Source organism: Apis dorsata, unplaced genomic scaffold (genome assembly GCF_000469605.1).
Source record: "Apis dorsata unplaced genomic scaffold, Apis dorsata 1.3 scaffold_331, whole genome shotgun sequence".
In the NCBI taxonomy this organism is placed as follows: Eukaryota; Metazoa; Arthropoda; class Insecta; order Hymenoptera; family Apidae; genus Apis; species Apis dorsata.
Window position 1 is genome coordinate 112,394 of NW_006263599.1, and position 27,727 is coordinate 140,120.

Below are 27,727 nucleotides of genomic sequence, written 5' to 3' on the forward strand. Positions count from 1 at the left end.
ATTGTATAATAAAAGAAAATTATTAATGAAAAAATATTTTTTCTTTTTTTTTCTTAAATTTTTCTTCTTTGTAAAAAAAAAATAAATCATTAGTAAATGTTGTAAATAATATTTCATAAAATTTTAATTAATAACAACATATTTACAAAAATATTATTCATATATTTAAAAAATAAATACACAGTAGATATTTTATATCTATTACAAGCTAATTATATTCTATATAAATATTTATATACAACTATGTTATTATAAATGATTTTATAAATATTTAATTGCAATAATTTTTTAGAAATTTTTTTATTGTTAATAATGTTACTTTTTTCATTTTTCTTTTTTTTTTTTTTTCTTTTTCAAAGGCTCAGTTTTATCCATTATAATATTATTATCCATTATTTTGTCTGGAATTATTTGATTTTTATTTTTAATATTTTTTTCAGTTGATTCTTCAGTATTAAAATGAACAGCTCTTAAACTTTCTGTTAACTTATCTAATTTAATTTTTACTTTTCTACGTAATTTTGCTTGTTTCTTTTTTGCTATTCTAATATTTAAATGTTTCACTTTTTTTCTAAAATATGTATCTGAAAAATCTGAAAAGTTATCAATATTCATTGATGAATTTATTTCATGTTTTAAAGGTATTTCATTACAAGAAAGTTCTGTTTGAAATTTACACTCTAAAGATTTGATATCTTCATTTTTAATTAACTGCAAATCTGAATCAATTTTATGTGATCTTTTAAATTTTTTTGCTTGAGAACCATTCAATTCATCATCTTCCCATGTATTAATAATATTCTTACATTGAATATCTTGATTTTTTTTCTTTAATTTCTTATCTTTTTTCTTTTTTTTTTTATGATTATTTATTTGTTTTTGAACATTTTTTTTATTTATTTCATCTCTTGAGCTTTGTTCCACAAAAATTGATGAATATTTTTGACAATTATCTATTTCTTCAGATTCATTATCTTTAACATCATAAGACATTAAAATTTTTTTTTCTTTTTTTCTTTTTCTTTTTCTACTTTTTTCTTTTTTTTCCTCTTTTGATTCATCTTTTATTATACCATGTATATTTTTTTCATCACTATCACTTACATTACATAAAATATTTAATTGATGACTCAAATCATTTATACGTCTTCTATTCTTTCTTTCAGTAGTTTTACATTTTTTAGGAACTAATATAGTTTCGGATGTTATTGGTAATATTATATTTTCATCATTAATCTTTTCATATTCATTATTTTGAAACATATTATTACTGCTTTGTAATTTTGTTGAAATATTCATATATGAATTTGAGTTTAATAAATATTTATCTTGTTGAGCTATTCTTTTCAATTTTCCATTTAATGTTAATCCATGTCTAGCTCCTTTATGGGCAGTTCTACCATTACATATTTTAAATAATTCTTCATCTGTTAAAGAAGCATGATTAATATTTTCTTCAATATTTTGTTTTTCACATATATTAGAATTATCTTCTATTATTAAATTGCCATTAAATAATGTAGAAGTTTTAAGAAAATTTTCATATTTAAATTCTTTTTTATTAATATCTTCTTTAAGAAAATTATCGGTTGTATTTTCTTTTGGAACAAATATAGAAACTCCATGTGTTTGTGATTGAACTGTGATACTATTAGCTGCTTTATTAAAAGCATTCTCCCACCAATTATTATTATCTTCATTTTTGTGTCCTATTCCTGTTGTATTAAATTTTAATTTTGGTTTCAATGCTTCTGTAATGCCATTTTCATGTTTCCCTAAACCTTTACCTATATCAATAAAATGTAAAATATAAGATTTTTTAATATATTCTATAAGATTGTTTTAATTTAATTATATAAATATATATATATATTTTTTAGATTGCATAAATTTATTTAAATACATTAATTTAATAATAAATATTAAAATATAATATATTCTAAGAATGTAATATAAATAAATCAAGTTATAAATAATTTTATTATATAACGATATTATTTCTAAAATCATACCTTCCTTCCACCCATACTTCATAAGCTGAGACTTTGCAAAATCATTCATATTTAAACTTTTGTTATTATAATTGTATATAAAAAAAATTTAATTTAGCAATCTATAAATACATCACAATTTATGAACGATACACGTTTTCGTTAACTATAAGTATATAACATTACTAGTAATAAAAACTATATTATTTTTTATACATTATACACATTGAAATTTTCGTAATACTCGTATGATGGCGTTATAATACAATAGTGCATTAGCATATAATTCATAAGAATTTTGTCCAATTTTAATATTTAAAATTGTCTTTTTTAATATATTTCATCTTATTATCTTAAAATAAACTATTTACTATTAATTTGAAATTTTTTTGTCTATCTTAAAAAAATCTTTTTATGTTCTATATATATATATATATATATATATATTATATATATTTTGTCAATGAAAAAGCTGTAAATATATAAATACATTAAATATGAAATGATTACTATTTTTAAAAAATGTAATCAATTATATAATATTATATACATATATATACATATATATATTTAATGTACAAAGTTTTTATTTAATACTAAAATAAAGTATATCAAAAATATATATTATTAATGTGTATATATACATACATACGTTATAGTTATTATAAAAAGGATGTTCAAGCCTTCAGAAAATTTAGCTACTTATCTATGATTTGACGTTCATTAGCCAACAATAAAAAATAGTTTTATACTATGTATTTTGTCTTAACATTAAATTTTTTATATTCGCTATGATAATTTTGCGTGTCCCACCATTATACAGCGAAATTTATTCGAAGCAAAGTACTGATATTATTCGATGGCAAGGAAATAAACAGTTTTAAACTGTGCACTTGATGAAATACATTTAATATTAACAGTGTAATCAGAATATTCAAATATATTAAGAAAAAGACAAGGTTTGTGAATTTTATACTTTCATGAATATTTGTCATATTTTACGAAATTTAATGTTTTTTTTTTTATCCAATATCATTGAAATAAAATATTGTAATTTACGTAAAATAAAATTTTTATATAAACATTTTAATTATATATTTATTTATTTTTAACATTTAATATTTATATATAAGAAAAATAAAATTAAAATGAATATTTTACATTAATCAGTTAAATTAATTAAACTACGATAATTTTTTTCCGTTATATTGTAAATTTTTATCTTTATAAATATAATTTGTATATTATTATTATTATTCACATTTTTTAACATTATTATATATTATTTTAGATACATATTGATTTTAAAAAAACAATGGCATTACGTGAATTGGTAGAAGGTGACTGTGGAGGACCTAGCTCTTTAATTCATTTGACATCACATTTTGTACGTGATCATGGATTCAAAGACGAAGGAATACATCATCCTTTTGAACATGTGGAACCTTTTCAAGCTTCAGATTCAGATCAGTTAGTTAAACAATTTTTAGAAGAAAATCCTTCATGTCCTCAAACATTTAGAATGGATAATTTATTACAAGAAATGCGTGAAATTGATCAAAATATTCATCCACCTATAGCAGCACCTGGAGTTGCTCAAGAATTAACCAGTTTAGATACAGCTTGGGCAAATCAATATCTTGAATCAGGACGTCATTTTAATGTAATTCTTATTTTATTAGTATAATTTGTATATTAGCAGTTTTTTTTTAAAATCAAATTTTTATTATTTTCATTTAATATAGGAACACCATGCTGATGATATTTGGCATCCTGAAGAAGAAAATAATTCAAATATTTTAAATAATCAAAAACATGAATTTGGATTAGGACCAAAATGGGCTGAAGAATATATAGAACATAGTATAGATGCTATACAAAGCAATATAAATATAGAAAATCCAATAGAAATAATAGAAAACAATGATAATCCCAATTTTGAATATTCAAAATTTATGAAATTTATGAAACAAGAAGGAGAAATCCCTATTGAAAACAATCAAGATTCACTGCCAAATTTTCATGATACAAGTAAAAAATGGATTGAACAATATAAAAAAGATAATCAAAAATCTGAAGATACAATTTCTTCTGTCAATCAAGAAAATGAAATGATAAATAAAGTAGAAGAAGAATTAGCTGTTGCTGGTAATTGGATAAATGAATTTCAAAAAGAAAATGTCTCTACAGGTTTGTAAATATTTTAATATTAATTTGATATCTATCAATTCCTAATCATATTAATAATCATTTTTATAAAAAATAAATTTTAGTGATAGAAAATTATGAATCTACATTTTTGAAACTTCAAAATGAATGGGATAAAATTTCATCTGAAGAATTATCTTCCAAGCATCCTTGGCTTTCAGAATATGATAAGTTTTATGATCCATTTAAAGAATATGAATTTCATGAAGAAAATCCTATGAAAAATTTATCTAATGCATTAAAAGAAGGTAAAAAAAGATTGGAAGCTGGAGATTTACCAAGTGCCATACTTTGCTTTGAAGCAGCAGTACAACAAGATGAAAATAATTCAGAAGCTTGGCTACTTCTTGGTAAAACCCTAGCTGAAAATGAACAAGATCCATTAGCTATTTCTGCTTTAAAACGTTGTTTAAATTTGGATCCTTCAAATGGTTCTGCTCTTATGGCACTTGCAGTTTCATATACAAATGAATCTTATCAAAATCAAGCATGTATGACTCTTAAAGAATGGTTATTAAAAAATGAAAAATACAAACATCTTTCAATACAAAAGATTAATAATGAACAACACATAAAATCCAATATATCATCTATTTTGTTTGAGTAAGTAATAAATTTAATAATGCATGTAATAAAATATTTTATTAATTTTAATATTCTATTTATTTTTTCTAGAGATGTTCATGAAGAAGTAAAAAATCTTTATATTCAAGCAGCACGAATGAATCCATGGAATGAAATAGATGCAGATGTACAATGTGGATTAGGAGTACTTTTTAATTTATCTAATGAATATGATAAAGCTAGCGATTGTTTTCAAGCGGCGTTGCAAGTGCGTCCTCATGTATGTATTAAATCACTTTTTCTTATAGAAATTAATAATTAAATATATTATCAAAAGTATAATATATTTTTGAAAGGATTCTAGATTATGGAATAGATTAGGTGCAACTTTAGCTAATGGTCAAAAATCAGAAGAAGCTGTAACTGCATATCATCATGCTTTAAAATTATCACCTGGATTCATTAGAGCTCGTTACAATCTCGGAATTTCTTGCATTAATCTTGGTGCATTTAAGTAAGTAAAATTTTGTTTATATTATGAAATTATATATTTTGAAATTATTTATTTCTCTATAGAGAAGCAGGCGAACATCTTATAATTGCTTTAAACCAACAAGCTGCCGGTCGTGGAATTCAAGGCGAAAATTTTCCACCGAAAACAATGTCGAATATTATTTGGTCAACATTAAGACTTGTTATTTCATTAATGCACAAATATCATTTAAATGAAGCTATAGAAAACAGGTAAAACTTAATATATATTTTTTAATAAAATTTTTTAATAAAAATTACTAAATTTTGTTATATAAATAGTATTTTTGATTGTTTCAGAGATCTAACAAGGTTAAATAAGGAATTTGAAATTGTATAAAAATTTGTTGAACTCGTTTGTTAAAAAGTATAAATCCTTTTTAACTTAGTATTTAAGATATAAAATAAAATGATTAAAAATATTTTTCGTAGTTCAAAAATGTATATATAAACAAAAATTAAGATTATTATTAATGCTATTATATAATTTCTTTGTTATGATATGGGATTGACTTAAACATATTAAAAAAATTGTTTTGAAAAATCTTATTTAATAAATATCAAAACATTATTTTGTCATATCTTTTTTAATAGGTAAATAAGTTTTTACTATTTTATTTTATATAAATTAAAAGAGATATTATATATTATTAAATCATATATATTAATATGATAAAATTATTATACAATTAATAAATAAAAATTAAAAATAATTGAATCCTCAAGAAAAATATTAAATAATTCTAATTAATAATAATTCTAAAGATCAAATTATTTCTTTCTTTCTTCTTAAATAAATAAATATTTATAAAAATACAATTACAATAATTTAAGAACAATTAAATAAAAAGTCTGTTATGAGTTAAAGTTATATATTATTTTTCTATTATAATTTATAAATATCATAGATCACTTCTAACATAATTACATTAGATTTACATATATATAACAAAGAGAAATTAGTCCTAAAGGCACATCAAAGTTACATATTTTGTAACATTTAAAAAGTGATGAAAATACATTATAGGATCAACAAATATAATAAAAAGTATCTTAATATTTAATTTCTTAAACACATGCCACCCCGCCCTTAGCGGTTAAAATATAAACAATTTTTAACAAATTCTTATAAATATTCAAACAGTAGTCAAAAATACAATGATCACTACTACAAAATTTCTTACTTCAATATATAAAGCAATCTATCATATTAAATATTATATATAACACTGTAAAATTTTAATATCTATATGCTTGATTTTGTATAAACTTTTCATAATTATGATTCAACTATTTCATTAGCTAAGGGAAAGATAACATACGTCCAGATATAATATAATATATCTATATAGAACATTTCAACAATTAATAATAGTGAATTAGTTTTATCTATAATATTTGTTTTTAGTTTTTGATAATTTGTTAATACAACTTTATCCATGAAAAATCTTGCATAATTAAAATTGTAATAAAAATCGAATATTTTAATTAATTGGATTAAGAAAAATATATAATTTCAAAAATATTATATAAATAATAAAAATATATTATAAAATAAATTATATATCTAATAATGATTTGTAAAATTATAATATAATGAATGAAAAAATACATATGTAAGTAAAAAAGTGAATCATTAATAATCAAAAAGTGATCAAAAATAAAAAATTATTAAAATTATTTCTAAAAGTCAGGTAATTTTAAGCAAAAATTTATAATCCATGAAAGTTATCACATGAAAAACTATTGTTTTCAAATTCGATTAAGTACAATTCATTTCAAATCTATTTTCTCTATATATAATTTTTATACAACATAATTTCTTGTTGCATTTAAATTTTTCAATTTTTTTTTTTATAAATAAATTAAATTGGACCTATCGTCGTCGAAATTGATCAGTTAAAATTATCGCTCATAATTTTAATGTCGATAAAAGTTGTTGCCCAGTTTCCATTATTAACGATTTAACATGTTCGGCGTGCATAATTTGATTACACATTTCATTGCATTTTTGAAATGTTATTATATCATCTTTTGGAAGAACACGATGTAGACTTTTTAAAGATAATGTATGTGGTAGATAATTTAAAATTGCTAAAATGAGGAGTCTATTATAATACAACTAATATAAAGTATACTTTAATATAAATATATCAAAAATGTTTACCTTTCATAATTTGCGTATATAAACATTGCAATTCTTGTCGAGTGTTTGTTGTAGAAATTTTATTTTGTGTTAGTTCAATTAAATACTTCCATTCAGAATCTTTAGTATACGTATCCTAAAAATTGAAACACAATCTTGTGAAATTCTATTGTAAAAAGAATAAAAAAATATCGTAAAAACAGTAAAGTAAGTACATTGTATCATTCATTTGCTGGAACAATAGTATAACAAAATTTTAAGGAATGCAATATTCAATATTTTCAATTCTCAGAAAAATATTATTATATTAAAATTTTAAATTTAAAAATATATATATATATATGTTTATAAAATTCTACAAGTAAAAGATATAAATACTAAAAATAATTCGTTCTATATCAATAATAAAAGATTGCAAATTTTGAAATATTATATATTGCATATCATATTACAAACGAATAATATACATATGAAAAATATATTTATATTTATTTACCTTCGCATATTGTACAACTGCTTGAGGACAATTTTCCATTAGAAGTGTTGTTGTTTCTTCCGTATTTTGAATACATAACGTTTTTAAAGATAAACTGCCATGAATTTCTTGTGTTTCAAGAAATTGTTTAACTTCATATAAACATTCATTTGGTATAAAATCGCAAGATAATACAGATTGTAATTTAAACAATTCTGTTGGTATAGTTTTTTCAGAATCAGTCTTATCGATATCAACTAAATCTTGTAAATCGCACATATTCAAAACTTTTTGATAATCTTTCGCATATGGTGGCATCCCGTTTAGATAATGAGGTCTAAATTTGACAAATATGAAGTTATCATAATTTTCTTGCATATTTTCTCTATTTTCTATTTTGTATACTTTAGTTTGAGTTAATTTGCCTAAGTATGATCGTACTAATAACTTAAATGCTTCAACAAGAGCAAAATCTGTGCGTATTTGATTTTTATTTATAACAGATGAGTCTATAATCAATTTTGTACTGAAGTAATTATGAAGATATTTTTCAAGAAAAATTTGTAATGTCATTGCTGCATTATGTCCATCCCGTCCTACTCTTGACGGCAAATATTCTAAAAATACTTGTATAATTTGATGAAGAGATAAAATTCCATCGTCTTCTATTAATTGTATTAAAATTTCGGCAAAAGTTAAATTTTTTTGTCGCATTAACATTCCAGCAAAATCCGAAAACGTCGGAATCATTGGACTTCTTTTTTTCATAGCTGTCATATCAAACAAAAGATCCCAATGTTCTAAAACTATTCGTTTGATATATAATGCCGAAACTGGCTCAATTATTTTTTCTGCTTGTTCCTGTTTTTCAGCTTGTATATATAAGAGTGCTAAAGCTAATTTAACTAACTCATCTGTTTCGTATAATAATAAAAGATGGATTAATTTTTCGGTGGTATATTCTCGCAATATAGGACTACTGAAAATCAATTTCAGTAAATCCGATTTTTTTAATTTACATATCATTTCTACAATATTAAATCCTTGAAACAACGCATCAGCTTCTGAACCACTTTTCATTGTAAGAAGAATATCTGTTAAAAAAGTAACGAGTCCCGGAGCATCTTGACTTGATTTTCTAGATAATACTTCTGAGGGTTTTAATCCTGACATTTTGTAATAAGGTATACAAAAATCCCAATCCGATTCATATTCAGAACGAATATAATAGTCTCCAAGCAACGCGCAAGATTGATTATATAAATTTTTTAATTTCAATCCATTTTTATTAGCGATATCGTCAAAATCATTAATATCTAAACAATTGTACACAGCATCTTTAGCTAAACGTATCAAAGCATGAGCCTCCCCTAACAAATGTCGATATGTACTAGGACTGGAAGATTTATGATTTCTTGCTGCATTTAAGATATCATAATATAAATTTTCCAATTTAGGTAAAATTAAAGAATATAAAGTCCAAGAATTTTCAGCTTTGGCTAAGAGAATTAAATAATTTTTGCTATGTAATAGTTTTTGTATTCCTAAAAATGGTCTTAATCCGATTAGACAGACTGGCTCAGAGACATTAGGACATGTTACTCTTAAATTTTCTAAATTATTTGATGTTCTTGCAATATGATGAGATAAACGTAATGTGTAAGATTCAAGACCAGCTTCGGTCAATGCATGCAAAGCAGTATGTTCCAATGCTACTTGATTAACAGGTGCAGTAAATGGATAAGTAGTTAAACAAGTTACATCTGTAGGATTTGAACTAGTAGCAGAAAAGTGATAAAGATATCCTTCTTGCAAAGTGCTTAAAAAGCAACTAACACCTTGCAAATATGTATATTTATCTGATCTAAGAATTGATTTTTTCAAATAAGAATTATTACACTCTTTTCTCATGTATAATGGTTTTAGTAAAGAGCAATTGAATACTTCAGAACTTCCATCAAGTTTATTATTAGCTGCTATTATTTTAAGAGATAACAAATTTTTTATTGTATAATTTTCTGACCATCCTAAATCAGGAGAATTTGTTTTAATTATAATTCTTATATCTGATGGGTTTAATATAAAAGGACTTAAAGTATGTCCAGGTCCTGCTCTTTCTAAACTTATAGATGGCAAATTAATAGTCAAAGGTTGTGAATTTCCATCAATAATTTCTTGATCAATTAATCTTTGTAATTCATCTTTTTCATTATATATTAAGTGATCCAAATTTATAATATTATCATTATTATTAGATTTTATTTTTCTAAAATCTCCTGTCTCTAGTTTGTTCCATATACTTATTTTAGAACTTTTGTGTCTCTTACTTTTAAATTTTGTGCTTATTCCACTAGAATCATTGTTTTCTGATAAAATGAAATAAGGATCTTGATTAGAACTCTTACATTTTGAATTTGCTCCTTGCAATATTATGTTATCATCTTGATTATTCATATTATTGCTATTTTCTGCAAGAGAGGAATCTGTGGATATAGATGTTTTATCAATAGATGAGGAATTTGTGGAAGTTAAAGAACTCAATTGATCAATATCCTCATACATTGAATTAGTCAATCGGAAAACACATAAATTTGTCTTATCCATAATTAATATGAAATCTTCAATAATTTCCATATGTGTAGGAGAAAATGAAAATCCTAAAGACCATGGTCTTGCTTCAAAATCTATAAACTTCATCTTTGATACTTGCTGTGTTTCAATTTTGAATTCATGCAGAATAGCACTATTTCCTGAAGCTACAAGAAGATTACCAGTACTTTGACAGCAAGCAATTAATGTAGGCTGTATGCTTAAAGGTAATTCTATCATTTCTAAACTATTCAATGGTCGATTCAAACTTGGTGTAACACGTCCTGCTATTCTAGCACGCATAGGTTGACTTTGATCTTTTACCATAGCCCAATTAACATAAATTCTAACAAAATTATTAATTGTTTTCCCTGTATGATTATTAATACTTGCATCTCTAGATAATTTTGATTCCAATGTTACAACATAATCTTCTTTGGTACAATGTATCATTTGATTAATCATATCAACTGTTGGAAAAACAGTATGTAATTTAATATCAGACATCATCAAATCCCAAACTTCAATGCAATGAGTTGATAATGCTAAGAGAAGCATTTCACGTCCAGATGCATTTGCTATACAGCTTGCAGTTGGTTCTTCAATTTGAGTGATGTTTTGCCCCAAAAAATTATGTACTGTGATTACACGAACCATATTGATTTTTGTATTAAATATTCTTTAAACATATCAAATTTATGTTTTTAAAAGAAAATTATGGATATTTAGCTAAAAGTATCTTTTACATTCATTTACTTATATATTTACTTATACAAGTAAATTGAACATAAATCTTAATAATTTATTTATTAATTTTAATTTATTAATAATTTGATATTATTTTAAATTTAAATTTGATATAAATATTATATTTTTTTATATTATTACATTGTGAAATTAAATTATATTTAGAAGTTTATATTATAATGTATTTTTTGAAGATTAGCTTGCATTTTTAAATTATCAACATAAAAATTATTTGTAAAATATATAAAACGATAAATTCGTTATTTTTTTCGCAATTTTTTTCGTATTTTTTAGTATAATGAGATATAAAATTAAGCAAATAAGAGAATATAAATCAAATATTATTTTTTTGTTATTTAGTATTTACTTAGATTACACAAATATAAATATTAATGCATTCAATGATGCATGTTTTGACATTCTTTTATAAATTCATCTTTTATAAATTTAACATCTTTATTTTATAGCAAATAATATTAAAAATGATTAATTATGTTGAAATATAAGAAAATCACTTTAATTAGTTATTTATAAAGTTAACGAACACTATCATATTTTATACATGATTTTACATAATCTAAAAACACTATGAATATCACAAAATAGAAGAATGCAAATACAGTTCGTTCGTTTGACAGATCTTTTAATACGCGCATGTACATTAATGGTTAGAACATATCTAGTCGTGCTACTTACGCGCCCTACTAATTTTTCTCCGTTAATACAATACATAATATTTTAAATAATATTTAAAATAATTATGAAATAAAAAATTCCAAAACAAAGAAATACTTCAAGAAATAATTAATGAAATATAAAAATAAATAATATAATTAGAATATCCAATACATATTAATAATCTATTAATAATCATATATATCACTTATATATCACTTATAATTCTATAACAAATTAAATATTAAAATTATATATAATTCATTTTATAATCTTTATTATGTCAAAAATTATACATGCAATTATATTGATCTTAATTATATTGTACAAAAATTTTAAAATGTTAATTCTCTTATTTCATAATCTTATATTAATATGCTACAAAAATGTTATTGTCATAAGATATAAAATATTGTAAAAATATATATTAAATGAACATATAATTCAATTATAATTCAATTATGTATTATTTGTAATAAAATTATGACAATGTTCAGGAAATATTATGATTCTAAATTGATTTCATTGGCACAACATATATAATAGTAAAATGTGAAATACATCCTACAAAATTTTAGTTTCTTATTATAATTATAATTATTTTGTTGAGATAACCTTCTCAATATGACTTTTTAAAGTTTCTAGTTGTTTCAAAGTTTCTGAATCTAATGCAGGAATATGTGACATACGTAATCCATCATTAGGTAATAAGGACATAACATTCCCATCACGCAAGGGTACATTAATGTTAGCAATATCTTCTTGAATAATTGCAGAAACTAATAAAGGACTACCTTGCATACTAAGAACCATTTCCCCTTGTCTTGGACGTCTTAATACATTTAATGGTGTATTAGGTTTTATTTTTGGAGTTACAAGATCAAATTCTTTATTTCCTGGTTTCAAAGTAGCAGGGGTTTTAAATTTATCAACTTTCATAGATTTGATATGTTTATCTTTTGTTGTTTTTTTTATAGTTTCTTGATTTATTTCACTAAGCTTCATTTTACTATTCCTTGAACTACTACGTGTCCTTCTACTAATAGCAGATTCGACTTTAGTAGCTCTTGATGTACGTGTTGTTGTTATTCCCTCGGTTACATATCCATCATCGGACGCGCTAGTAATTCTTTTTCCAGTTTTTTTTCCTTTTACTGTCATCGGAGGTACTCGTAGCGAACGATCATCAACGGATGACGAAATTTCATTACAATTTTCTTTTTCATTTTCATTATCGTAATTAAGTACTTCACTAAGTGTCATTTGCCGTATCTCAGCCGGAAGTCGAGATAAAGTAACGTCAACGAAAGTTTCAATACTTTTTATTGCCATTTTTGATTCTGCTTCCATTTTCGAAATTCGTAAATGTGCTTGTCGCTCAAAATCTTTAATTAATAAGTCACTTTCTTCTAAAAATTCTTCTTGTTGTTTTGGTTTCTGAACATGTTTTGTACGCGGCATTTTTAGTAGCCGTAGAATCTAAAAATATAATTAAATTTTTTTTTTTGCTTTTTATCACGTCTCTTTATTGTCGTTTAAATAAAATTTGTGGATGTAATTATCACAATTTTTTATTTAGTCGACTTACATTGGAATGTTTTCGATTTCGTTTACCGCCGTTAATAGTTTATAATTCGATCAATGATTATAAAGAAATATAGAAAGATAAAATAATGGAAAAATATGTGTACCTTATAAAAAGAGCAACCTAGTGTCATTATTCTGCATTAAATTTAAGTGTTCAAAAATATATTTAAATTAATGTAATCAATTTAATTTAAATTATGTGACATTACAAAATTTTAGATTAGACATTACAATTTTTTATATTATCTTTTTTATTTCATTCTTACAATTATTGAACTATAATATGAAGTATGAAATATATTTTACTAAAATTATATTATTCTATACTGAAATATATTCATAAAATGATATAATTAAAATTATTTTTATTATATATAACAATAATTATTGGATAAGTGACTATCTATATTATTCTGTCTATATTCTGTCCATATTTAGAAAAATTATGGAAATAGGAATTTTAAATGAAAAATAAAAATTTTAATTATAATATTTAGAATTGACAATTAATTTTAAGTAAACTTTTTATATGTATTCTCAATATTAACATTGAAGTAATTTCTTCAAGATTTGACAAATCTTTATCTTTCAAATATTAAAATGGAGAGTATTATTCGTTACGAAAAACCATATTCTGATTATAAACGAACTGAACAACAAGAAATGTTAATAGCAGCCCCATTGGATTTATCATTTAAAAGAGCAACCACAATGAATGGTATGTTACATTATATAAAATTTCTAATTAAAAAAATATTGTTAAAATTATACATTATTTTCTAAATTTAAAGATAACATTAATAAAAATATTTATTTTATTACAAGAGAATTGGCAAATAAACGTCCACAGTCAGTACGAACGGGTAAAATTCCATTGCGAACATCTGCAGATCGTTTCGTAACATGTTCTTTATGGTTAAGCAATAATTTATTGACTTCAATGGACGGATTTGAAAGTCTTGCACAAAAAGTTCTCGATGATCCAGAGCATCTTAGTTGGATCGATCTTTCTTTTAATAAGATAAAAGAAATTGGAGATGATATTATAAAATTTCCGAATATAAAAATATTTTATTTGCATGGAAACAATATTTCGAATATTAATGATATTGTTAAATTGAAAAAGTTACAAACTCTTAGATCTTTAACATTACATGGAAATCCCATTGAAAATCTTCCATATTATAGAGGATATGTTGTTCATACTTTACCACAATTAACAGCATTAGACTTTTCAGCAGTATTATCTACTGAGAGGAAAAAGGCAGCACCAGCTGGATTTTATAAAGTAATATACGGTAATACATGAATATAAAATTTTATTTTCAAGTTTTGTATTAAATACACGCTTTCTTTTAAGTATCATTACTTGTAATATTTTTTCAAGAATGTACCATTTATCTCGAGGTACTTTGACTCAACATTCTTAGAAATAATTTATTTCAAATCTACTGTTATATCATTGTTAAATTAACTCAAGATATGTACCATACAGTAGAAATTATTTGTTCTATTTAAATGTATATTAATTAACAGAGATAAAAAAGGCCCCATATTATATTACAAATTGAATGTGACAGCCCATGTGTTCGCAATAATTTCTTTCTTTTTTGCGATATCTATATGTATAATGATTTTTTGTACATTAAATAATTCAATGTCGTCTGTGTTTACTGCGATGTTTACTTGATTTTTCTACATCTCTATCTCGAGATCGACTACGTGATCTATAACGACTACGAGATGATTTGTGACTGCCAGATCGCCTTCGTTGCGCCTTTTTCGGTTTTCGAGATCGTCCATGACTATGACTGCGAGATCTGCTTCTACTATGTTTTTTTCTCTTGGAATGCTTTGTTCCTTCACCTCTAGATGGTGAAGTACTTGGTGATTTTGAACGCCTATATAGTAATAAAAATGATTTTAGATATTTATATTAAAAATTATATTTTATTATTTCTTTTTTTCTCTTATAATATACCTAGGTGACTTTGTTCTTTCGGGTGCAGCATGAGTACCACTACGACTAATGAATCCACCCCAAGCATTATGATGTTTGGGCAGTGGTGGGCTAGGTGTGTGGCTATCGACATCTCCACTTCTTGCTTTGGTTCTTGCTTCCTGATATTGTCGACGAAGTTCCTCTACACGTTTTTCTAATTGTTCTGGTTTAACACGAGGTCGAAAATAAAGTCGTAATATACGACGACAAACATCTCTAATTGCAGATTCATTAACTTTGAAAAGAGAAAACCAAGCAGGTGAAGTAGGTAAAGGTAATTGAAGTTGTCGTGCTCCCAAATATACACATGCACAAGCAACAGTTTCTGGTTGATATCTTAAGAATACATCGGATCTTAAAGAATCATTCATATAATTCCAACATTGTTGCATCAAAGCATGATTTTTTTCATAGCCCAATACTTGCAAATACATAACAATTATTTTATGAGGATGTTTTACATGAACACAAAAACCTAATTCTTTTAGGACTCTTCTTTCAGATTTAATTACCTGATTCTTTAAAGCTACATAATTTTGATCAAGTATTACTGGTTGTATTGGCCTAAAAAAAAATTTGATAATAAATATTATATATACATATATAATTCTATAATATTAAAAATAAAACATTGTATTTACTTTTGGCTAGAAACTTGTTTAATATGATTAAACACATTAATAACATCTCTAATACGTCTAGGTGCTTCTTCAATTTTACTAGCTAAACAGATACAGCCCATTGCAGTTGTTTCCATATTATGTCTAACTAACGATTTACTATAATAAAATCGTTGAAATATAACTTGTCCTGTGGCCATTGCAACCTAAAGAAATAATAATGGAAGTAAAATTAATTCAGAGGTTATAGAGGTTATAACGTTTACAAACATTTTGTTTACTTGTGAAAAAATCACAAACCTGTGGTAATTTCAATAAAATACCAGCTGTCTGAATTAGTTCACATCCTAATATTCTTAGATCAGTTTCCGTTTCTGCATCCAATCCATCTAAATGTGACGGCGTCGAGTTGAGTTTTTCTTCAGGTAAAAGACAATTCTGAAGTGTTAATACGATTTTTCCATAAGGTTTCGTATTGCCTGTGATTGTATTTTTTGCCGGAGCAGTAGAATTTTCTTTTGTATTACTCATTATAAGTTTCACTGTTTAAACACAGTAAAAACTTTTTGTTCAATCACTTGTAAAAAAAGAGGTTAACCTTTCATTTCCTCGAATGAACCATACCTTCTCGAAGTATAACTTTAAACATTAGTACTTATATATATATAAAAGTATAGTTCGCATAGAACTCGTTTCTTCCGTATGGCGCTACTGTCTATTTTTGACAATCAATTGTTTTATTCGATTTTTGTCATTATTTCAATAAAATAAAGAAGAGTAAATATTTATATTAAAAAGATTTCCTTTAAATTATTTTCAATATAATAAATTTGTATAAAATATCTTATATATATATATTTAAACATTAAAAAATAATTGTTCGTTTGTATAATTTTTGAGCATTTCCGGTAACTAATTAATAGTTTGTGGAACACAATTGGGCGCGAATCATAATTGCTTCGAAAAGTTTGAAATATCAAGTGCAGTGTTAAAATATAGTGTTAAAAAATAAAAAAGAATATTGAAATAAAATTAAAATATCATATTCTTTTCATATTATCTTTCAAGAATATTTTTGATCAATAAATTTAGCAAAACATAGGTAAATATATAATATAATAATCGTTTAAATCGTTAAAAATTTAATTATAATTATATAAATAGATTTTTGAATATTGTTTGTTCATATTTTTTTACAGAATATTTAATTTATCAACATAATTCGGTTTAATTTAGAAGCAAAAACATAGCAGACTGGTGAGTTTTTTTATATTTTTTAATATTATTTTAAAAATTTTATTTTTCTAATCGACAAATTATGCTATTATAAGATACTCGAATATTTCAAATTGTAAAATTTTTTAGCCTTCAACATAGGATAATAGGAAAAAACTATAACGATATTTTGTTTAATTATATAATGATATATCTTTTTGTTATTACATGTAATTTTTTGTTGTTTAAAAATCAACATGCATACAATTGCATTTTAAAACTTTAATAGTGTCAAATTCACACGAATTTTCAATTAATTAAAATTGAATTTTTTCGAACTTACAAAATAATAGGATTTTGCACGCAATTTTGTAAGGATGACATATTAGTGCAATTATAAATATATACACACATATATCAAGAAATATATATAATATAATACAATCGCATAACATAACAATTATTTATACAACGTATACAAAATAGTAACTTATAATGAAACATAACGCAAAGTAAATAAAGAAATAACAATAGGATAGATATCATTTATATGTTATACACATAATTATATTTTTTGTTCGAGTTCTTTTTTTAATTTCGGTCCCTATTTTTCTTATTACATACAAATTTTACAACTGTAAGTGAATGGAAAAACAGATTTCATATCGAGTACCTGATCTTCGTTGTACTAATATAACCTTGCGTTTACATAATTCGTTATGCAGATTGAATTATTGAAATTTAAAAGCGCATTTTAATGCGAGGTATTTTGATAAATGTTCTGCTTCGTAAAATTAGTACGGACCGAAGTAGGAACAATTTTTATGATTAAAAATAAAATTATTATACAAATCATATTAATCGTATTTTACAAAATTTTTGTTTATTAATTATTAAAAATCGTATTATATTAATGTATTCATTCGTACAGAAAAGATTTATATCTCGATAAAAATCTTGTTATATCCATAAAGCAACTATACATACATGAAAGTTCTTGAAGTCGAGTGGTCTTAAAAAGTTTGAAAAAATAAAATTTCCAGCATTCGCGCTGTATTATTCCCTGTATTGTGCGATGCATATATATTGCATTTTTCTAAAAGATCTTAAAGCATATTATTGCGTTAATGATTGTCGGTAACATAGTAACTTGTCGAATCGATAATTTGTAATGATGCTTTGTACTAATTTTTGTCAAATTAGTTCGACAAATTGCCACATTATCAACAATTGTTGCCACAAAATTTTCATTTGTCTCGTCTTGTCTCGAATTAGAAAATGTAAATTCTACGATTTGCTGGTATGAATTAATGCAATGGGACTCGACCATCAAATAGGTCAATTGGAAGAGAACAAACTACCGGTTGTTTTATGATTGTCGTGGCAGTGCAAATTGCAGTAGAAAGCACTGCGCATTTTATGTTTATATTTGGACATAAAAAATCCGATAGTCTGAATTTTAGTCAGACATGGTGTGATCTGATCTCAATGCAAAGATAAAGTTATTTAAAAAAGTGCCAGTTATTGATATTGCTAAAAAGCAATATTTATTATTTTATATTTCTAAGTTATGTCATTAAAAAGACTAATGCACTTCGCTATCTAGCAAATTTCAAGCACATAAAGACGTTCCTTTAAAATCTCACATAAACACTTCAAACACTTTCAGTTATAAGTTTATATATCAATCATTTAAAAAGAAAAAAGTTCGCACTGCATATCGATCAACACATATCAATTATAGCAATAAACAATAATTTTTTATGCCTGTTCAATGCAACATGTCGGTAATATATCGACTTGTAGTCAAAATGAGATGCTTCATGTTCATTTTCAAATAATGGAATTTCTCTACGTTCAAGATCACTTATTAAATAAAACTTGAAATACATTTCATTATTTATATGCAGTTGCATATTTTTAGATATGAAGGAAAACACAAATGTAATATTTTCATCTTTTTGATTTTATAACTTAACCTGATTTTCTGATACTTAATTCCGCGCTGTAAATTTCGATCAAATCTTTTATAGTTTTAAAACAGAATAAATGTATATAGTTTTACAAAAGATACGTTAAAATTTAACATTTTTCTTCAAATTGATTTTCACATAAGAGAATCACATAGAGCTCATATTGTCTTATTATTTAAATTTGCAACATAACAGCAAAATTGTAATCACAATGACGAAAGTGAGCATTTTACACTCCCGATAGCCGATTAATGAAATTTGATTTATGAAACCAGAATGTATTTAATGAACTTGGTTGACGTCAGCGTGATGGTACACCGACATCGGCGGATCGAATTCGAAGAAGATCGGCACGAAGCATCAGCGGCATACGTATGGCTGACGATTCGGCAGGTCGCCACATTACTGGTGATCGTTCTCGTGACAATGGCGTTGGAATTGGACAATCATTCACACGATGTGGTGCTGGAGTCAAAGAACCTGGAGGTGCACGATAATATTTATGACCACCAAGTGTTACAATTTGTCCCTGATCTGAAATGTTTGGTATGTCTTTAATTGTTGATTTTGTCTTGAGTTTTGTCACTGGCTGTGGTATTCTTAATGGATGTATATCCATTTTCTTTCCTCCGCTCAGATCTAGAATATCTCTTGATTCTTGATCCCTTTTCCGTTTAGTAGGAAGTGCTTGTCGTTGCTGATCACGTTCTGGTTGCTTGGTTTGCCTTGGTTTTAAGGGTGCAGGCATCCTTATTTGTCCTGCTTTTAATGCCTTTAGTACTCGTGGATCGACAGATCTATCATTTAAAGTAATGCTTGGACTTACTTTTCCCAGAGTATTCTTTCGATTATCTTTGGAATCATTTGGTTCAATAGATCCACCGCTATTTCCAGGTGATTTTGGTGCTGTTAGAGTTATACTAAGACTTGCAGGAATGTTTAATCCACAACCATCTAATATATTTCTTGTATCATTCGAAAGTATTGGACTTGAGGAAGGTTTTGAACTTGATGTCGTGAGTGTTCGACTAGGTCCAGCTTCTGCAATTATATTTCCCGGTCTTTTTGCTGAAATAACATGTTCCGTTGTTAATTTTCGAGGTGATTTCGTATTATTTTGCATAACAGGAGACGGATGTACATGAGTTTGCTTTTTTGAGATATGAGTTTGAATCTGTTGTTTCTTTCTTCTGATATCAAAGATTGGTAAACCTGGTGGACATTTTCTTTTCACTGCTCCCGCGGGAACTATAGGTGGATCATTAGAAAAAGTATATACATCCACTTTTGCGGGATTATTATTAATGCTGATGTTCATACTTGGATTTGTACTTTTTGAGTAAGCAAACGTGCAAGTATCTATATCATTGCATTGTTTATTCGTGTTCATTCGCGCATTGTTACTAATTCCACTCATTGGTTTACTTACATTCGAAATATTTCCACTTGCATTTACACTAATATTTTCATTATTACTTTTATTCTTTGAATTATTTATATTATTTGAAGTTTCTGTTGCGTTATCATCTTCTTTTTTCGGAGTGACGTTATCTTTGTTTTGTGTATCATTAATCTCATCTTTCATATTTAATTCGTTAGAGGAAGATTCTAATTTTATTTCGGATCCTGTCTCTCTAGCTGTCAGCTGAAAACTTTGAAGGAATTGTTTTTTTTCTTGCTGTTCTCCTGGTTTTTTCTGTATACTTTTTAAAGTATTGCCATTAGTATTGTTGGTAGTACTAATAGTTTTCTCAGGAGTCAATCGTTCCATAAAAGTTACTCTTCTTCTTTGTTCTTCTTGCTTTTCTATTTGACGTTTCTCTCTGTTCCTTTGTAACTGTTGAATAAGTAACGCCTCAGAACTATCTTTGTCTACTTGGCCACAATGTAATAATACATTACTGATAACTTTCGGCTTGTTTGGACTTGTATTGTTTGGTGAACATTGTTTTAAAGTAATCTTCACTCCATTTGAATTCTGTCCGTTTCCTATACTTACAACACTAAATTCTGGATTTGAAGATTTTGTTTCAATATTTGTAATGCTTTGTTCTTTCGAATTCCAACTTCCTGGCGGACTTCTCAAAACTTCATATCTTCCATCTGAGTTCTTGAGTATTTTTATAGGTGTTTTAATTTGTTTATTTTCACTATTCGATGTGGATGAGACATTATTTGTATTAGTAGTTGTCGTTGCCGATGAAACAACTGTGTTGGTAGCTGTCGTTGTTGACGTAATATTCGTCGATGCTATGGAAACTATCGTTGATGTCGTGGTTGTCGAAGTTACTACACTACTTATAAGTTGATCTTCTTTAATAGTTATTTTATGGTTATCAATAGTTTCGTTTGTAGATATTTGTTCACTTGCAGAACGCGATTTTTCATTCGAAATTTCATTTTGATTGTCCAACGTGGTTTTTTCATCGGTATCCTTTATAGATTTTGTTTCCGATTTGGATTCTATATCATTCTCAGGATCTTCCGAATTAATGTTGTTCTGTACAGCAATAGTGGTGTCGACTGGAGGAAAACTGGCGCCCAAACCTGGTGTAGAAGGCCTGTCGTGAGGAGGTGCCTCTAATCTTTGCTCTTCTAATGCAACTCGGTAAAAAAATCGCATTGGTGCATTCTAAAAATAGAATTTTTAAACATCAAATGATAAAAGAAATACATTTAAAACATTTCATAAGAAGAATAGACAATGCTTTACCCTTTTCCATGCGTAAATATAAGCGACATCCATTAGGGTCCAATGTTCCGGAAGTGGAGCACGTCGATGACAAATTTCGATCGTGTACCTTGTCATATCGACATTGTATTTCGAAGCTAAGAATTTTTTTAAATGCGCAATAGTTACCAGTGCTGGACATTGAAGGTATCGTCTACTCGTTGTATTTGTGCTATGATTGTTAGCATTATTGCTATAACCATTATTACTACCATTGTTACTGTTATTATTTTGATTATTAGATGCGTTAGAATTGTTGGTATCATCGTTGGTGCTAAGTAAAATGCTCATAGGATCGGCTCCGGGCGGTAAATATTCCAAGCTTAAACTAACAGCATCTTCTGGAGCGAAAATTAATCTTCCACTAACATCTTCTCCACGTTGTTCTGGAGTCGCTAAATCCGCTATATATAAAATTTATGCGTCAAAATAATTGTTATGAAAAATACAATCAAATTAAAAGATAGATAATAATTTTGAATAGTTTTACCATGCTCCGGATGTTTTTTGTAAAACTCTCTTCTCTTTCGCATCTCTTTGTGATATAATCCTGGAACCAATTTGTATACGATATCTTGCAATGCCTTATCAGCTCTGAAAATAAGTTTTTTAAATAATTTCCCATTTCGAAGAACTTAAAATTTCTAGATCTTGTAAACTTCTAGATCTAGCGAAACTTACTTGATATTCGGTTTGGCTTTGTTGAGAACATGTTTACAAGAAGGACAATGAGCTTCTGTGTTGAGATGCTTGAGAATACAGCTTCTGCAAACTGAACGGCAAAAAAGCAATATATCATTTCTGTTCCGCGGAATATAATTCAAATTTGATTTAATTTACTTACACGAATGCAAACATTCGACAACAGTGGTTGCATCTATAAGATATCCTCTGCATAAAGGACAAATAAGATAGGGATTTACCTCTCGGAGGTAAGTCCTTTTACCTATTCCCGACATTTTTCTTATTCTTAATTGTCGGTGATAATGTCTGTAACGATAAACACGATTCCATGTAATATCTCCAATGGAAAGCTGTAACGTCAAAAAAATCAATCTTAGTATCGATGAAAATTTTTGTTTCTTGTTAAAGCATTAAGAGAGATAATAAGATGAGTAAAATAAAAGTCGTCGTATGAAGCGTAAAGAAATATAGGTATAGTGTTTTCATTATCGAAATGCATCTCGCGTATCCCTTTCCGTGCTTTGATCGACAAAACAAACAGATTAGAATTCTAAATGCGTTTGATTATTTATCATATGTGGTACTTTTATGAAAAGCAGCTGTCTCATCCATGCGCGACGATAACGAGATACGCGACGATAATTCGCAAGTTTCGCAGATAAATCGCATGACATAGGAAACGGTTAGGCCGAGTCATGGTGTTTAGCCCACTTTCCCGAAGGTTTCTCAGGTAGCTAGAATCCCGTTGCCTCGTTCTCGGGCCCCCCTCCATCCGATTTCAACCACCCGTAGGTATACGGGTGCGTTTTATCCTCGTATTCTCCCTGCCTGAAATTGTCCTTTCCGTTTTTCCACTCGCCTAACATGGTGAAATCGTGGATGGCAGCCCTTAGTCTGCGAACGAAACGCGTATGCATCCATGTACCCGCCAAATATCTGCCCATATTGATCGAATATCGCGGAATTTTGCAGAGAGCCAACGATAAGTCAGTAAACGGTGCCGTTATCGCTGCCAAGAATTAACTCTACTCGTTTCGAGATCGTTCTATGAATTCTAAGTGTTTCGATTGATCTGAGAGCACGTGTACGAACGAGATATCGACAACGATACGGTACATCGAAATATGGAAAAGTGAATATGGATGGAAAATTACATTCAATTTCTAACGTCATTTGCTACGAATCTACATACGTTAACGTTGTTTCGTGCTATCAACAGACACTAACGGAAACTAAAGGAGATTCTTGCTCGAATTTCTGTTACGAGGTTTCTCCCGCTTTATCTCGCTCGTTGCTATATCTTCGAGATTCTGCTCGTAAGTTCTCATTCGATCGTTTGCGTCCGTTTGCTTGGACACTTTCCTCCGAGTGCAGCACATGTCGCGAATGCAGGGACGCGTCAAAGTAAAGGCCTGTACACAACTAAGAGTAGATAAGAATAATCTTCGAAACGAGAAGATATTGAGAAGATATTCTTCGAATCTCGAATGACGATGATGCATTTGTTAGGGAAAGAAGATCTAGGTGAGCATCGAGTTCAATTATCGCGATGGAAATTAACTAGAATTATTTACATATCGAATCGGCTAACTTTAGGTACACACCACACGTTCTGCAATTCTAGTACTTCGTCTATTTATATCGAGCTGGTCGTAAGAAGAAGCAAAATTCTCAAACGAAATTGTGACAAGCGATAGAAAGAGAGATCACTTCGAATCAATCGTGAAATCGTGCAAATTCTCATAATATTCAAATAGTTATACTAATATTAGATTAGTTATCATCAAGTGCTGTTTCAAAAAGATTTATTTTAAAAAATCAAGTAATTTTTGTTACTTTTCTTCATATAAATTTTATCAATTGCATCAGCAAGTTAGAAAGAATATAATAACGAGAAAGCTTTGTTAAGAGAACGTTCTTTCAATGGAGTTTACACGAACATGCCCTCATTTTTGAACGTCTCATTTTCTTTCGCGAAACTTTAGTCGTCTTATCGCGCGTTACAGATTAGACCCCCAGCTGCTTTCTGATCCCTCGACCATCGCTTCTATACGCTTGTACCCCGAGAAAAGAGAGTAGGGAGACGTCGACCCTACTGGACGGAAGACCACGATTCGAAGTAACCTAGCGACGGTCTACAAAAATCGCAAAAGAAAGGCATTCAATCGTCCAGCTTGTCTTACGACCGTTGTCCAGGAAAAAAGTATTCTTTCCTCTCCAAATGTTCGAGGTTCGCGAACATTCGTTTCTCTTTGTAAAATTTATTTCCAGACGCGGTAAAATCGAAAATGATTAGGTAATCGCATTCTTTTCAACGATTTGTCAGCATAGTTTCTTCGATATAATTGTTAAGCGACGATAAGAAATTTTTAATTAATAAGCTGAAATCGCCGAATAAAGCGCCGACGATAGGCCTTCGAACTTGATCTCATCCATCGAAAGGAATTTCCCGCCTATTGTTTGTTCCGTTGCTTTCGTATTCCATGTTTCACAGCGATCTGGTTGTTGAGACGGCCAGCTGATTAATCAGTAGAGACACGTTTCCTTGCATATCGTAGACAACGGAGGGGTTTGCGCGATCGCGAGCGCGAACATTCCGCGACGAAAGCGGCAAAACGAGTTTTTTTTTCAGTGGAAAGCTTTCGATGTGCTACCTTCGATTTCGGACAATAATTGTTAAATTTCGCGTTCTAAAAAGCGATTATCCTCGCAGAAAAACTGAACGACCGATACTCATGCTCTCTGTGAGAAACCGGCCGTGTTCCCAGTCGATGTTTATTCCATCGTCGCGCGTATCGCGAACGCATACCGAGCGATTTCGTCGAGGACGAAAGAGGAGGCAGCGCGAATATGAGAAAACGCATAAATACACGAGTGCCGCGTACGAGAATAAGACGACGCGTGTAAGTTGGAGAAAGAGGGAATATGAGCAAGAGGATAGACCGAGGAGAGGGGCAAACGGGTAGTAACGAGAGAAAGAGGGAGAGAGAGTGAGAGCGGGACAGAAAAGAAGAAGGGAGGGAGAAAAAGATGGAGGAAACCGCTCTCTCCGTCTTACTCTCCCTTTTTCTTTCTTCTCCCTTGCTCTTTCTTGCCCTCTTCCCCTCCCTGTTTCTCGCTGTTGTTTCTCAGCATTCAACCGGCGAGTAGGTTTACATGTACACAAGTGTATTCGCTGGAAAGCGCTATATTGGGTGATAGAGTGTGCGTGCGTGTACTTACGTGCGAGCATGCGAACCGTACGTGCGGCTACACGCATACGAGAGTGGCTAACGCTATCCTCTATGGTAGTAGAGCATACTGGCCGCGTACGTACACAAAGCGATGCCGTATCGTTCGTGCTCCAATGATATTGTAGAGGAAATGCGAGGTCGCTACAGTATTCGGGTTCGGGTTCAAACTCGAAGTCCTCCCTCTTGCGAAATCGAGATGAGGGCTGTCCAGACAACAGTGACGTCGCGTGCTCGATGTATACGCGATTTCGTGACGTACAACCAGCTTCCCTGGCATTCGAGTAAAGCCGACGGGATTTACTTTCACCTTACCGCCGACTGTGCACTAAGCTCTGAAATTACGTTACGGCCTGGCCAGACTCGTTAAAAAGAAAATTTAATACGAGCTCAAAAATCACAACAACGACAATTATCGTGACAACGATGACGACGACGACGACGACGACGACGAATACACGGTTAGACAGGAATACGATGAGTCCGTACAATGGCGCCACGGAATACTGTGCGGCGTTTTATGGAACTAAACCACGGAAATGAACGACATCGGCCATAAAACGATCGTAGCAACACACGAAATACCGAACAGTACGGCGACTCACGCCAAACTAAACTGAAACCCCGAGTGGGATATGCCCTTTCCCCTCTTTCCCCTCCCTCTGGCAGTCCCTGCATCCCTTTGCCGCGCGCCCCTTTTGCGCTCCATGTTCACCCCCTCCATAGTCTTTCTCTCCTGTCCTCCAGGCTTTACACACTCCTCGCTACGCCTGTCGTTTCGTTTTACTCCTCTCTTCGCTTCTCTTCTCTTCTCTTCCCTTCTCTTCTGTTCTCTTCTCTTCTCTCTCTTCTCTCCCTTCGCGTTCTCTCTCTTTGTCTCTCTCTCTAGTTCCGACTCTTTCTTGCCCCTTCGAGCACCGTATCTTTACTCGACTGTTCGCTTGACTAGCCTGCCTAGTCTGCCTGGCTGCCAGCCTGGCTTACCCGAGTTGTCTGCCTTGCCTGCTCGCCTGCCTGCCTGCCTCGCTGCCTGTACGAGTCGTTTTTCTCTCCATTCCTCTATGCGCGCTTCTGGCCACCCCTCCTCTCTCTGCCGAGTGGTACGTACCGACACTAGTGTACTACACGGAACACACGAACGAGCGACTACTCCCCCTTCACCCCATCGAGGATCACGCCGCGTTACCAGCCGGGTTACGAGCTCCCCTCTATTCGTGCGCCGATACCTCACCCTTTTCGAGCTACCCCTCTCTTCGTGCATTACGTTTCGTCCTCTCTTTCTTTCTCTGCTCCTCTGATTATTCTCTTTCGTCTCTCTGTGAACGTAGAAACGACCCTCTAACTCGAGCTCTGATCCTTCGTCTTCTTCTTCTTTGATCGTTCTTCTATCTCGTAACCTCCAATTATATCATGCTAGCAACGGAAATCGGTATTTTCAGATTGCAACTAGATGAATTTCCGCGTATGTTTGAATAAATGCGGAATAAACCCGTTTACGTTGAAAAACCAGTGTTGACTGGTGCTTTATCGCGAAGCAAGCAACGTATGGTCCTTTGATCGGCAGTAAAATCAGGTGAAATTACGAGGAAACCCGATAAACTTTTATTACGAATCTTAATTTCATATGTATCTATATCGCAAATATTACGTTTTTTCAATTTCAAATATTCAACATTCCTCTTCTTTTAGATTTTACTTCTTGAATTTTATTACGTAACGTAGATTGACAATTCTGCAAGAAATGTTTATCGTTTTCCTT

General features: G+C 28.9%; 7 protein-coding genes across 11 annotated transcripts; 2 read left to right on the forward strand and 5 right to left on the reverse strand.

Moving 5' to 3' along the window:
- Positions 1–309: 309 nt before the first annotated feature.
- Positions 310–2,316, reverse strand: LOC102676288 (G patch domain-containing protein 4). Its single transcript, XM_006617898.2, has 2 exons — positions 2,013–2,316; positions 310–1,787 (listed from the first exon to the last, which is right to left on the reverse strand). Exons 1-2 carry the CDS (start codon positions 2,059–2,061, stop codon positions 325–327), a joined length of 1,512 nt encoding a protein of 503 aa, XP_006617961.1. The 5' UTR covers positions 2,062–2,316; the 3' UTR covers positions 310–324.
- A 278-nt stretch (positions 2,317–2,594) lies between these two features.
- Positions 2,595–5,865, forward strand: LOC102676056 (peroxisomal targeting signal 1 receptor). Its single transcript, XM_006617896.2, has 8 exons — positions 2,595–2,950; positions 3,283–3,654; positions 3,737–4,181; positions 4,265–4,802; positions 4,875–5,043; positions 5,120–5,277; positions 5,340–5,507; positions 5,595–5,865. Exons 2-8 carry the CDS (start codon positions 3,307–3,309, stop codon positions 5,632–5,634), a joined length of 1,866 nt encoding a protein of 621 aa, XP_006617959.1. The 5' UTR covers positions 2,595–2,950; positions 3,283–3,306; the 3' UTR covers positions 5,635–5,865.
- A 1,274-nt stretch (positions 5,866–7,139) lies between these two features.
- LOC102675914 (Hermansky-Pudlak syndrome 3 protein) lies at positions 7,140–11,331 on the reverse strand. The gene is made up of 3 exons (XM_006617895.2): positions 7,937–11,331; positions 7,462–7,576; positions 7,140–7,388 (listed from the first exon to the last, which is right to left on the reverse strand). Exons 1-3 carry the CDS (start codon positions 11,159–11,161, stop codon positions 7,207–7,209), a joined length of 3,522 nt encoding a protein of 1,173 aa, XP_006617958.1. The 5' UTR covers positions 11,162–11,331; the 3' UTR covers positions 7,140–7,206.
- Positions 11,332–12,186: 855 nt separating this feature from the next.
- LOC102675774 (borealin) lies at positions 12,187–13,733 on the reverse strand. The gene is made up of 2 exons (XM_006617894.2): positions 13,515–13,733; positions 12,187–13,405 (listed from the first exon to the last, which is right to left on the reverse strand). Exon 2 carries the CDS (start codon positions 13,385–13,387, stop codon positions 12,524–12,526), a length of 864 nt encoding a protein of 287 aa, XP_006617957.1. The 5' UTR covers positions 13,388–13,405; positions 13,515–13,733; the 3' UTR covers positions 12,187–12,523.
- Positions 13,734–13,932: 199 nt separating this feature from the next.
- On the forward strand, positions 13,933–15,184 carry LOC102675650 (leucine-rich repeat-containing protein 51-like). Its single transcript, XM_006617893.2, has 2 exons — positions 13,933–14,231; positions 14,341–15,184. Exons 1-2 carry the CDS (start codon positions 14,114–14,116, stop codon positions 14,820–14,822), a joined length of 600 nt encoding a protein of 199 aa, XP_006617956.1. The 5' UTR covers positions 13,933–14,113; the 3' UTR covers positions 14,823–15,184.
- On the reverse strand, positions 14,818–16,808 carry LOC102675511 (cyclin-L1). The gene is made up of 4 exons (XM_006617892.2): positions 16,436–16,808; positions 16,157–16,341; positions 15,495–16,079; positions 14,818–15,414 (listed from the first exon to the last, which is right to left on the reverse strand). Exons 1-4 carry the CDS (start codon positions 16,664–16,666, stop codon positions 15,168–15,170), a joined length of 1,248 nt encoding a protein of 415 aa, XP_006617955.1. The 5' UTR covers positions 16,667–16,808; the 3' UTR covers positions 14,818–15,167.
- A 957-nt stretch (positions 16,809–17,765) lies between these two features.
- Positions 17,766–27,048, reverse strand: LOC102674919 (putative uncharacterized protein DDB_G0286901). 5 transcript variants are annotated; one of them, XM_031511569.1, is made up of 6 exons: positions 26,953–27,048; positions 22,899–23,044; positions 22,736–22,826; positions 22,545–22,648; positions 22,037–22,458; positions 17,766–21,955 (listed from the first exon to the last, which is right to left on the reverse strand). In XM_031511569.1, exons 1-6 carry the CDS (start codon positions 27,021–27,023, stop codon positions 19,625–19,627), a joined length of 3,165 nt encoding a protein of 1,054 aa, XP_031367429.1. In that variant the 5' UTR covers positions 27,024–27,048; the 3' UTR covers positions 17,766–19,624. The 5 variants fall into 5 exon arrangements, with proteins under 5 accessions (XP_031367429.1, XP_006617949.1, XP_006617951.1 ...); XM_006617886.2 differs by lacking the exon at positions 26,953–27,048 and adding an exon at positions 26,055–26,808; XM_006617888.2 differs by lacking the exon at positions 26,953–27,048 and adding an exon at positions 25,961–26,402.
- Between the last annotated feature and the right edge of the window lie 679 nt (positions 27,049–27,727).